The sequence below is a fragment of the Echiichthys vipera genome, assembly GCF_963691815.1.
Source record: "Echiichthys vipera genome assembly, chromosome: 6".
NCBI lineage: Eukaryota > Metazoa > Chordata > Actinopteri > Perciformes > Trachinidae > Echiichthys > Echiichthys vipera.
In genome coordinates, this window is record NC_139831.1 from 4,897,317 (window position 1) to 4,911,158 (window position 13,842).

The following is a 13,842-nucleotide window of genomic DNA, read 5'->3' on the forward strand; positions in this document are numbered from 1 at the left end:
ATATAAAATATGCGTCTTTTCTTGCATTGATATAACTTATTTTAATTTGGAAGTGTGCCAAATGTTTCTAGATGTAATAATACTGTATATTTAATATTGTTAGGGAAATCTTGAAAGAAAGTCTGAATATTCTCATTCGTCCAGGTCGTCATTATCCTCAAAGCAATTTCAGTCAAAAGCAACTGAACTTGGTTATTTGTCTAGGAAGACGTTTCACCTCTCATCCAAGAGGCTTCATCAGTTCAAAGGACCAGTCCCAGCCTGGTTCTTGTCCTGGTCCAGTCCCAGCCTGGTCAGATGCGTACATGAACTGATGAAGCCTCTTGGATGAGAGGTGAAACGTCTTCCTAGACAAATAAAGTAAGTCCAGTTGCTTTTGACTGACATTGCTTTGAGGACTTGAAAGAAAGTTTTCTGAAACCTGGTATGGAGTCAAATCAGTGCCAAATAACATAGTTTTGTTTCTGATTTGTCTGACAACAGTGATGTTTAATACTTGTCAAATTCAACCAACCTTACAATTAAATTTATATATATATAATTAAACCTCAAGTTGTGAATAGATTAAGTACTAGACTTCAAGCAGGTAGTTTAATAATAACATTGAATTGTTACATGTAATTATAAAAAGAAAGAAATAAGGACAAATGTTTGAGGTCCGTCAAACATATATGTTTGGGTTGTTATGATATATTATGTTCCTGCTCTGGTATTCATCTTCCCTTTCGTACGTACCATCATCAGCATCGCTGGCCCCAACAGTGACAATGCTGGATCCAGGCGGCAGACTCTCAGAGACAGACTTGCTGTACACGCTGGTGTTGAAGACAGGAGGGTTGTCGTTCACATCCAGGACATTAAAATACACTCTGACAGTGTTCGCCTGCCCCCCGCCGTCCCGGGCTTTCGCCGTCAGAATATAGTACTGCTGAGTCTCGTAGTCCAGCGGACGTGTCACGTTGAAAACTCCCGTCACTGGGTTGAGGAGGAACGTCTCGTCCTCATCGTCTTCTTCCAGCGAGTAGGTTACCTCTCCGTTCACCCCTGAGTCAGAGTCGCTGGCCAGGATCGCCGCCACGATGGAGCCTGAAGGAGCCAGACGGGTTGTAACACAGAGGCGAGAAGTTAGACTTTATAGAAAAAAATGACTTTAATATATCTACAGGGGGTTATTAAGGCTGTTTATTAATACCAGTGACTCAAATCGCTCCGTCAGTTTTGCTTTCTTAACTCACTTGGCCTGTATTGTTATAGAAGCGAAACTCTCCCAATCTTGGGTGTTAAACTGATGACGTAGAGATGAAGATAATGATGAACAGCTTATTATTCAGAGTTTTTATTAGTACTTAATATAAGAATGTCTTAATGACATCCTAAATTTATGGTCTTCTTCATTCCAAACTCATTTTATCTTGTGACTGAAGCTGTGATAGGGATAAAAGGAGCGGTGCCAGACAGTTGTCAGTATTATTGTAAATCCACTTGGTCGTTGATAGATTTCCATATAAATCAAATATCGGTTTCTGTCCCTTCGACCTATTAAACTCTTAATTTTCCCCTTAAGGAAGATACGGAGGATTTGGGAGAGCTACAACAGTCATATAAACTATTCTTATAAAAAATACTCTCGAACTGCTATGAAGAAGCTGCTCCTAATAATCTGAGGCTCTTGATGACCTTAACAGAGCTGTCTAAGTTTGGCCTAAGGGCTTTTGCAGAGGAAAAAACATTGCCTGTATGAGTCTACAATGTCTGCATTCTATGCATTTTAATGAGACTTGGTTGTAATTGGATGCTTTATAATCTCTCTAAAAACAAATTCTGCATATTAATATTGTAGGCAAAGGAAAAGGTTTGGGTAGCAGAAGTGGTCTGGTTTCAGAGTTTTAGCATGCAGGTAAAGAGTCCGTGAGGAGAGCAAAAGGCGCAAATTTGTCGCAATATTGGAACCCATCAGCAATCGTCTGATGTTGTCACTCACATTCAACTCCGTTCTCGTGTCTTAAGTTGCTAAAAGGGCAGTAACGATGAGCACCGCCCGTAAGGGGACGTCTTGGCCAGAAACACCAGAAAGCCTGAAATATCAGCCATTGCCCGTAGAGGGCTAAATCGGTGTCGGACCGATAGCTGATGGGTACCGACATTGGATGCTTCATTGAGTGACACTGAGACCTCACCTGGTGCCATGTCTTCGGGGATATCAAACGAATACGTCGGCCGGGAGAACTTGGGTGTGTGGTCGTTGACGTCCTTGACGGTGATGTTCAGCCTCATGTCAGATGACTGTTTTCCATCATCCGCGCGCACAAGAAGGGAATATTTTGAACGCCGCTCCCGATCCAGCTTCTTGGTGGCAATCAGATCACCGGATTCGGGGTCAATCCGAAAGCTGTCATCGGCCCCACTGATGATGGTGTACGTCACAAGGGCATTGGGTCCCTGAGGGAGAGACAGGAAATGTAATATTATAGTTTGTAGTTGCAAATACAGTAACCTGCACAGCATAGCGTAATTGGATCTGAATGTTTACGACACAAAACCATAAACTTAACAATGAGCAGAATTGCGGAATCAACATTTGTGTTTACTTGTTCATCGTTTCAAATAGACTGAGTTCATGGCGGGCAACGAACCAAACCAAATGTTAAGTCAATATTTGCTGGTTTTCTTGAACATTGTTCCAACTCTTTCTCAGGGTTCAGAGTGGGAAAAAAAAGGGGCCAGTAGGTTCAATGCGTTTTGCTGAACTCAGACCACGGAGAGAAGGAGCATCGTGATCACAAATATCAAAAGCAACTCTATCAGGACAGGAAATCAGTTAACCACACATGTGAGTGTGTAACGTCTCCAGATCAAACTAGCACCTTGTTTAGCATGAATGAAGCCCTTCTTCATGAGGACAAGTAAAGACCATGCAGTTGATAAGAAGAAGAAAGGGAAACCGGATGTAAAGGGGTTATACTCAGCTGACCTGCACAGACATGAGACACACTCCAAACTCCTTTCATTAAAAAGCAAATAGTGAAACAAAAAACTCTAAAATTAAAAGGATAAATAGAGTAAACTTTAATCAATTTAAACAATTATCAAGCCTTAAAGTCTTGAAGAAAATCTTTCAGTGCAGGTGGATTATTTCACCCTATTTCCTGATAAAAATCAACAGTTCAGAATTGAAAGAAATGAGTGTCAGTGTCTTGTATAAAGACAGTATAAGGCACTTGAATCTACACAATTCTTGAAAATCTTTGATCGGTACGGGACAGAGGTTGACATTAAGTCGCTAAATTGGTAATTTTTTTTGGTTCTTTTGGAGAAAATTTTACTTTTAGCAGTCAAGAAGACAATGTATACTTAATAAAATGATATTTTAGCAGTGCAGTAACTCTTAAAACTTACTTTATCCTCTGAAATCTGTCAAAAACACAAAGTACTGTGCTCATCCGTACTGTAACGCAGTTCACACGAGACAGAGGAGCTGAATGGAGACGTTCCAGTAAGTCTTTGAACTTTTGGGGGCTATAGTGTTCCTCTATAAATGCAACTAATATATCCCTTGTTACCTTGGACAAGTACAAGCGCCATGACACATGTGATAGCTATAGCAAGAGGCTTTGGAATAGGAGAGGACTGAATGTGATATGACAACTGAATGAGCCTGACGACAGAGCCTGACGTTTATATTTGTGCCGGGGACAATAAGAGATCAGACAACTGTCTCACTCTTGTGTCTTCGGCCAACAAGAAAAAAGCAACATCAAAAAGCCACTGCCATTCAGCGAGATGGAGCTCTAGTTACAGCTGGTTAAGAGCTAAGCTAAAAGAGACTCTTTCAACTATGTCTGATGTTTGTGTGGTGCTTTTTGATCCTGCAGGGACAATGGGAAGGCTTACGTAGAGAGAGGCGTTGCATTAAGCTGTCGCTGTATTCTGCATGTCAACACATTGCTGCCTCGGTGGATAATGGTGCTCACATAAATCATATTATACATAAACTGTATGCATGCAGTGATGGTGGGGGGTAACATTAGCACACTGCCTTTCACTTCGTACTTAATCTGTAGCTTTCAGGCATATATTTGTTGAGCATGCAAGTTACATATTTAACCCTTCTTTGACAATTGAGCAGTTTTGTGCTTTTTAAAGGACATGTGCAAGTTAAACTTTTCTCTCAACCCCCTGTTGTTGTGCTGCTTATCAGTCTTTAGCAGCGTCTGAAATGATAGTTCAAGTCTGATTTATGGACACATGTTTTTCAGGTTCACATAATATTTAAGGAGTAGACATTTCAGTATTTTACTTATTTTGATGGTGGAACAGAATAAGAATAAATTATGTCTGCCACAAAGACAAATCCTAAAATGTTCTTCTCCTTTTATCTTTAAGATACTTGTATTAAATGTTAATGCCCCAACAAGTCTAGATATCATGGCCGCTCGTCAAAAGCTCCTGACGGAGTCAATATTGTAAGGCCAAGTTCATGACTTTCCCTTATCTCTTTCCCGTGGTTCTGTTTTTTATGACGGATAAAACCTCCGTCTTCTTGACCCTGTCTCTCATTGCATTACCAGAGGCCCCGGTCAGAGATCCAGGCTCGGTAAAAAATAAAAAGGCGACGGGGACGGAGCTCATCTAAGGACCCTGCTGTCATCAATCAGTGGCTCCAGATCTGGCAATCCCATCAGCCACCTGGGCTGCAGTCCGGAACCCAACACCCGCGGTTTGCCAATTAATTTTCTGATAGGGTTCAAAGGCAGAGCAAGGGAGGCGGGAGAGGCCGAGCAAGGGGGTCCATCTAAACCACAGACCAAAACACATACCTATAGAAATGAACACAAGCATGTGCACACACAAAAAATATCTCCACTCACACCGTAATGTTCCTTCTTCTCTTTACTAAACCAACGTCAGTAATTTAGATCTGACACACGCTCATACACTTAGACACTTGTTGCCCTCTTGACCTGCACTTCAACTGTTTTACAGCTTCGGTTGTTTGGAGGGGGGGGGGGGGGGGGTGACCAATTAAACAGCAGCGTCCCAGGGAGCAGAGCGTACCAGACGGGAGCAGAAGGAAACTCATTTAGCAGATGAGTGTTTTTTGGGAGCGAGCGGTTCCAACGAGAAGTGAGAGGTGCGAAGCAGACAGCGCCGGCGGGGATAGCGAGCTTCCTGCATGCAACAGCACCGAGCATGCAAGCCAATCATAACACAGACTCGTAAAAAACAAGCAACGAGTTGTCACTGAGAGCTCAAACATTAAGGCCTTGAAAGGTGGAGATGGACCAACCAGCTGCACCGCTGCTTTGTAAATCTGTTTTCAACGCATTCACAACTGCTAAAAAGTGTCTAGAAGTATACCTGCAGTGGGTATGTAGGCCTCTGGAACACATTACCGTTCATTTTGAGGCTTACTTTCAAAGACCTCTCTTAAAACAGCCATTGCTGCACACTTTTCTTCATTAAGAAAGGTTTTTTTTTTCCTTTTTACCTGTGACATATTTTCCACATAAGGTCAGAATTCTAATAAAACATTCAGAGTCTTTCCAAAAAGCACAAAAAAGGCCGGATTTTTCTTTCAAATGAGGTGAGAAACATTTTCAGAGAGGTCTAGCCTGCATTAGACAAAAGAGCAAACTTTTATATTGATTTTCTCTCAACCTCACTGCAACCTCTTCCCCCTTTTTCAGGGTGGAAATGGGCCTTGCAAAAAAACGGATGCATAGCAACAGCATTTTAATACCCTCACACATGAATCCCACATGTAGCACTGTTAAATTGGATGGGATCATTATGATGTCTGAATTCAGCCCGTCAGCTGGCCAACAGCTTGCACTCTTGGCTACTCCGAACTGGCTCACACATGTGGCTTTCTCAACGAGGGCTCCAATGCGTTCCGTACGCTTAGTGTCAGCGCAACTTAAGTTTCCTTCGTAAGGATGTGGGCAAAGACTTGGCTGCCCTCATATCTGGCTCCGAGTGAGAGCTGGAATGAAGTACAGGCTTCTATTTAGCAACCTATTCATGGCACCACTGAAGTTTGGAGTAAACATCTCTAGAATCTGTATTTCCTAAAAAGGCTATTCTATATACTCTTTAAGTGTCTTTATGTTTTCTTTTTCATTTGAATCCCTGCGCGGAAGCAAAATGTGGCTTCTCGTGAAAGAAAGTTCCTTAAATTGATTATTCGGGAGGACTTTTACGCATACGTGTGCATGAATCTTTAATTTTCTACAAATGACTAAAAGCCTAAAAGGTTCATGTTACGGACCACAGCTCAGACTGACACTCTGGATTTGAGGAAAAAGTGAACAACTGCACAGTGTGATTTCAATACCATATGCTTTCAAGATCAAAGCTGGGAGTACTCTGGGCGCTAAAAAAAGAAAATAATCAAATAATGTCCTTAAAATCCCCCTACTGAAAAGACTGACCTTCCTCCAGGTCTGAGATTTACAGTCAATATATTAATCTGACAAAAAGAAAATGGCCAGAAGTGAGACTTTGTACAACTTTTCTCACATTCGGAGACAGGAGAAGGGAGGTTGCAACAGCTGTGCAATAAAAAACGTGTGGCCTCATAAGTTAACGTTAAATCTGAGTCCATATTCCCTTCGTCCTAATCTTTCTCTCCTCTACGGCCTGACTTTTTTCCACTCACTTCAACTGTGTCCTTTGGCTTGGGTGAGGGACCACAGACCTTGGAGATGCCGGCGGGGCCTACGTTCTGCTCACTGCAGGATTTAATGTCCATATCCTGCCTAAAGCAGCTAGAGATGGAGCTTTTAACTAATTGAGAGTGATCCTAGTGATGTAATGTGAACTATCGGGGCTGCGGAGGGACTATCAGAGCAGCAGGCTGAAAAATCAATCGCTGGCCGTTCTCCTCGAAGCCGTGTGACACCGGCGGCCTCAGCGCGTCTCAGATAACGTCAACACATGAGGCAGAAAAGGACAATTCCGTATGTGTGTGTGAAGACGGATTGATTCAAAGTGGTGTTTGTGTTGCTGTGTGAGGGTGAAGGGAGCACAATCTGTCTTGGCCACTTTGTGTCACTGTGTGGTGACAAAGTTCATGGGTTAAACTAACGGTACTCTACTCTAAAGACACTAACGTAACGTAATTGTTTTTCTCAGGTCAATTGACATACTGAAAAAAAGGGTAAACGTTTACTAACAGTTTATTAAAACAGTCAATTAGTCAACAATTATTTCACCCCTACTTTAACGCTATATGTTTGACACCATGTTTGTTAACACGCTATTAACTATAACCTCTAAAAGACCTCCTGTGGCTCCCCTCTTTATAGATACCCACAGTGGACTACTTCTAAATATCCTCTATTGTTCACTCTATTGCTCATATGCACATAATTCCCACAATTCATGCCATGATCTTATTTCAATGGCTTTTCTGCCCTGAATATCTGCATTTTTTTGGCATGAAAATGGTCCAACATACAGTAAAAATACTAAATGTCGACTGAGCTTCGTTTCATTATTGACAGCTGTGTTGGCCTCAAAATCCCATTTGAATCTATGGTGGTTTCTACACTGTAGGAACAAAAATTTAGAGCTTATTTTCAATTGAAATCACTCCCAAGATATCTATTCTGAATGCAGTGGAGTGGAAAACGGGCACAGAGAAGTACAAAAACACTGTCAGACAGAATAGAAACTGGGGGAGCCATTACCTTGTCTGCATCCGTGGCTGTTAGCTGCATTATCTTGAAGCCATCTCCGACGTTCTCCTCAATGGTCACATCAAGAATATCATTAGGGAAAACGGGCGGGTTGTCATTGACGTCCTGCAGCGTGATCTCCACCTGCAGAGGAAGAATAAACAGCGGTTTCCGTTAAAGCTCTGCCAAATTCGGCCGTCTACAGCTGTTAAGATCGCTGCAAAGAAAAAAAAGAAAAGAAAAGAAAAACAAAAAAACGTGTCCATCTTCTTGGATTTCAGATGATGAAGAAGCTGCACAAGAAGGGGAAAGTTATCATTTTCTGACTTCAGAGAAGCGGGAGATGAAAAGCTGCGAAATGATGGAGTGAAGTAGACGGACTTGGAAGGTCAAAAACTAAAAGAGACTGACTTATTGTTTTTCCGAAAGATAATTTATTTCGATTTAATGGTAGAAAAGTTCTGCCCTTCAAAGCAGAAACTGCAAAAAGAGAGGTTCCACAGTGATTGTAACTCTAAAGCACATTTGATGCTCACAATTGCACACAATTTTGTAGCTAACTGAGTTTGTTAAACCACATAAAGCAGTTCATGTGTAATACCATGTGAAAAAGTCCTACTAAAAAGGCAACTGGACTAGCTTAGCAGAGTAGCAGCAATGATAATTTCATTGTAGCCTGTGTCTGCACACTGGCTAAGACTAGCTGGTGAGATGGCTTTAGCTAAAGCTCTTCTTACCCGTATCCTATAACTGAACAATCAATTTTAATGCTCCAACACCTTCACAACTGAGTTTTTAAAACCACATAAATTAGGCAGAAGTTTAATGTAATTATAATGGAGGAAAAATAATCACAAGCAGGGAAAAAAACTTAAGTAATAGCTTAGCAGAGCAGCAGTTGGGGTACTGCCATTGCTGCCTCGATAATTGTCTTCATGTGATCTGAGGTTGTTAAGCTTTAAATCACAAAGTTATTTCATTACAGACTGATGTACTAAACTAACTCAATAGAAAAGAAAGCTGAAGACGATACATTTGTTTGCTGATATCTCTAAGCTGTTTTAGTACCGCTGCAGATACAATACCCACATGTCACACCAACATAAACCAGCATATCTAGAGAAGTGCATTGTGGGTAGAACTAACCCCACTGTCACCGGAGCTCATGGAAATTCTACAATTTACAAATTGACTTGAGGCTCTATTCCATAGAGACGTACAGTGAGTGTAACTGTAGAGCAAACTAACTGCAGCTCAGGGATTTTCACTTTCATGTCTTAGAATCCAAAATAAACACACATTACTGCGGACCACAGACCCCCCATGTGGATAAAGCTTGTCCAATAGAGTGAGACTTGTTCTGATAACCTAAATTTAATACAGACGCAGCAGTGGTAAGAGTGAAACCTATGATTAGATCAATTGTTTATATAAATTCGGTGATTTCAAGTAAAGTGACTTTTAACCTTTTCCTCATTTAAAAAAAAAGAAAGGATCATGTGAGCCCACTTAAGGATACCCCATGTATTTTTCACCACACTTGGAGAACCCTTCATCTCCATCCTGGTTTGCGGTTAATATACTACAAGGCCAAAAGTATGTGAACAGTATTTTTTTCACATTCTTCTTTTTGTGCCTTGGTTTTCATGGTTTTCGATAGGCATCTAAATTGTGATGAAGGGAAATATTAATGCAACAGCATGTAACGTTTTACACAATATCCTGCTGCCAATGGATTGGAAACAATTTGTAGAAGACCCTTTTTGTTTCAATGTTAAGGCTCCGGTGCAACAAAGCCAGAAGAAGAAGAAGAAGAAGAAGAAGAAGAAGGAGAAGAAGAAGAAGAAGAAGAAGAAGAAGAAGAAGAAGAAGAAGAAGAAGAAGAATTCCTTTATTTGTCCCGCAATGGGGAAATTCATTTTTCACTCTATTTTTTTTTTCATTTTACACACACACATAGGCCCGAAATACACACACATGCACAGACAGGACCTATACATGCAACTAATGGAGAGATGTTAGAGTGAGGGGGCTGCCAGTGAACGGCGCCCAGAGCAGTTGGGGGTTCGGTGCCTTGCTCAACAGCACCCCGGCAGTGCCCAAGAGATGAACTGGCACCTCTCCAGCCACCAGTCCACACTCCATTCATGGTCCAACCAGCGACCCTCCGGTTCCCAGCCAAGTCTCCTATGGACTGCCGCCCCCTTACTTTGCTAGTTTGGTGCGGAATAACTTGACTGACCTGCACAAAGCCCTCATCCCAATACAACAGCACTAGTATTACAATGTATATATATTAGTGTAAATGAAATACACTTACTGCTACAGTTCCAGTGGGAGTCAAACCAATCTTCCCCAACCAGCCACCTACTATAGCACGACAGAGAAGCAGTTACGCAAGCTCCGCTATGTAAATGTCTGAGGGAAAGTGGAAACCCTGGAGACAGTGAGAGTGAGACATTTATGGTTTCAGATGTTCTGCGTCTAGTGTGGTGTTATTACATTTCCACTCATATCCCACAACTTAAACTGCGATCCCCTCCACCTCATCCACTAACCCAAATATGCATTTCAAAGTCAGTAAACACGGCTCGCTTTTGAATCATAACAGACATTTTGCTGCGCATTCTTTGTTTATTGACTCTATAAATATGGAAAAGACGTGTTTAAATTCTCCAGTGATAGGATCTCCATTAATGTTGACAGTGATTATGGTAATTCTTTTGCCAGGCATCACAAGATGCCCCAACCTCTCTTTCGCAACCCCCGAAACACACACACACACACACACACACACAGATGAAGCAATGTGTTAGTGAGATGAAATAGGAAATGGGAAAATAACAGCTGTCAAAAGTCTACAATGGGTGCAGCTTTTTGAGGCATCAGAAGTTCAGTCCAGCGGGCATTTTTAGGGCAGACAATAGGGCTCAAGGCTGTGAAACCACCAAGGTGGGAGGTCAGCTACAGCGGCCTATTCATACCCGGCTATTGACAGGAAAAGCAGACTCCAAATGTCCCACGAATCCTCTGTGCAACCAACAGTAGCAGGAAACACTTCTCAACAGCTGCCACAGACTCCTTTTTGGATAAATGCTCTGTTCATTAAAGATGACCCAAAACAAAAAGTCTGGCTGAATAAAATATGCCCCTTGCTGTTTACCAATGACACCGACTACAGCGGGGCAAATCTGCGTAAGGTCACAATTAAAACAGATCTCATCACTGAGCACTTTCATCTGATCTGCCTGTGCCAGGATGAGGATGTTGTCCACTTATTAAACTGGCTCTGGTTTTGGTGTCTGCATGAGTGGAGATAATTACAGAAGAACAAGTACACATTATGTCCTGGGCATCAGCGATGCAAGAGTCGCATAAACAAGCCTCAATGACAGCGGCTCTCGACTCAGCTTGCGCCTGAGCCGAGGGAACGGGGCAAAGTCAACAAACAATGAATATTTATCTCTCGCCCTGTGTGTCCCCTTGATGTGTAAATAATGCAAGGCCCACTTCTGAGGAGTGAACTAATTAGGGTAGAAGTGCAGTTTTGAGAAATAATTACGCCTCACGCTTCCAGTTTGCATTACCCGCGCTCCCATGGGACGGGAATATATCAAAAGAGCTTTGGTAAAAAATTCATTGGAGGAAGAGAAAGCAAGGTCAGGAGGGGGGAAGGCTGAGAGAAGCAGGAAGAGTTTTGTTCCCTCTACCTGTCTGCGGCGAACCCAGGCGCCCCAGCCTGGGCAGGTGAAACACATTAGTTTACAAGGTAAAAGATTGTGTTTCACGAACTACTGTTTCAAGTTGCAGGTGCTGCTAACTGGCTGCCAGGGTTTTATTATTTATGGGGAGGTATGAATGATTCACGCTTCAAGTGGTTCCTGAGCGCTGTCGATTATGAGACCTTAAGTGATGGAAGGTATTTGTCCAAGAGGTTGAGACTGGAGCTCGTACTCGGCAGTGATAAATTAATCTTGTCACAAAATTCCCAGAGCTGATATGATAAACGCACGGACTGACAGGGGGAGATAATTTAGATGTCTGAGATTATGTTATGTAATCTCCTTTCTCATACGACTTAAACGTAAAGGCTCAGTTTATCCATAGTACAGAAAGACGTTTTTCCACTAACTTCTAGTAGTAGCCACGTGGATAGTTTCGTTTTTTATGTGCGGAGGTTTCGAGATGTCGGAAATTTCCGCAGTGACCCCAATATTAGTGGGGAGAATAGACGCTGTGCTCAACGCACGGGAAAATACATCTGAAAATTCAGCAGTAACTTGTCTTTCCAGTAAAAATGTCCCAGTTATTTTGACTAATCCACTGACCTCACTGCAACTTCCAAAGAAATAGTCCGTATGAAATCTGTTGAGGGAAAGGTCTGCGGATATGACCAAAGTAACCAAAACATTGATTCTGGAAAGACATGCTGCTGTTGAGTTTTTTCAAATGTAATTTTTAAGCTGTGAGGAGCACAAATTAAATTCCATTAAACTCCACTGTATTGGGGTGGAGACAGAGGTTTCGAAAGATTATTGGCACAGAATAGCAAAACTCTCTGTGTGGCTTGTTGAAAAAAATGTATGTTTTTGTAATTTGGCGAACTAAAAAAGTATCAAAAATGCATCATTCATTCATATAATGTTTTACCGACAACGCACATTGAAACATCTTTAAAATGACTTGCTTGTAGGAAGCAGAGCAGACATCAAAAGAACAGACTTTACCTCAGGAGTAACAAAATACACCAAAATAATTCTTCCATCCCACCGCATTGTAATAACCGAGGTGAGAAGAAACAGTTCTGGTTACAGCTGAAGGTAAAAGCATCACCTGCGTCCCGGAGAGCAAACAACCATTTTCCCCACGTCTAAAAAGTGGAAGTAGCACATGTTTTCATGTGTTTCCCACTTTAAACGTTTCATGCTTGCAGTTCTGCCAAGACCTCTGCAGACAGACAGACAGACAGCGGGGAGAAGTCACCGCGGGAGCAAGAGATCTATTATTTGAGCACAATACCATGTAGGCTACATATTTTGTCAGTTACCTACTCTGTTATTTCTAATAACGGCTAAAGGGTCTGATTAATTAAGTGAGGGATGGTTTGCATTACAGATGAGTAATACAGTGCATGCTTGCTCCATTGAACACCACAAACTTCAGAGAGAAGTCCACATACAAACACGTCTTCCAAGGCAGACTTCGCTGAAAGAAATGTGAACTCTGAGTGCAACTGATTCAACAGTTGGCCTGTAAATGTTGAGCTCATCTGGTCGTAAAAATTGGAGCAGGGTGCGCCTCTTGCAGGAAACAATCATTTCAAAATGATTAAATGTCTCATTAGATGCTGTTGACGACTCGGGGTCAAGGGTCGGAGGAAGCACCGACTTCCAGCTCTCTTTATTCTTGGCCTCTGAGATTGAACGATTGCACTTTGCATCATCCATTTTTTACTGATGTGCACATGAGCTCGAGTTGGACCTAATGTGTCAAAAAAAAAAAAAAAAAAAAAACTGGGATCACAAAGCAATTCCAGATACAACACTTCATCATAGGGCCAGAGCCAGATTCATGTGTTGTTAAAATGAATTAGTCAGGCTTTGGCACAGTATAAACAGCTAAATGGCACAAAATCATTTTTGCATCTCCATTAAAGAGGGTCACCACTAAAGTCTTTGAAACGGGCTGGTTCTACGACGTATGATAAATAAATAACCAAATCTAATCCAATCTGATGCATGATGCCCTGTTTGTTTACAATGACATGATGGTTATCTAAGGTTACACTGGTCTAATGCCTCAGCTGGGGCCTCGTGTAATTGGAGGACCGTGACCGAGTCGGAGGCTGGTACAGCTTGGGCTGGTTAGCAGAGTATTCCAACAGAAGCAGAAAAACACAAAGGCTCCAATTGCTGTTTCTCCAAAAGGAGCAGGAGAGTCATCACTAGGCCTTCTCATATGCAGACTGAGAGGTTATATCCCTTCCAACTGCCGACTGAAACCTCAGGGGAACCGCACCTTAGCAGGTAAGGATGTCCCAACTGATTCCCACAACTCCTTCAACAAAGTATTGAACTCCGAAAGGCTTCCAACTTCCTGCATATTGGAAAAGCATACTTTACCCAAAGTCCCTGCTCTATTTAAGAGACACCGTATTGTACGG

General features: G+C 42.0%; 1 protein-coding gene across 1 annotated transcript in view; it reads right to left on the reverse strand.

Moving 5' to 3' along the window:
- fat4 (FAT atypical cadherin 4) overlaps positions 1-13,842 on the reverse strand; it is a 104,913-nt gene that overhangs the window by 44,235 nt on the left and 46,836 nt on the right. The window contains exons 2-4 of the mRNA XM_083915955.1: positions 7,692-7,823; positions 2,178-2,439; positions 736-1,086 (exon numbers count right to left, since the gene is read on the reverse strand). Of these exons, the coding sequence (XP_083772081.1) occupies positions 736-1,086; positions 2,178-2,439; positions 7,692-7,823 (745 nt within the window). The remainder of the gene's footprint in view (positions 1-735; positions 1,087-2,177; positions 2,440-7,691; positions 7,824-13,842) is intronic.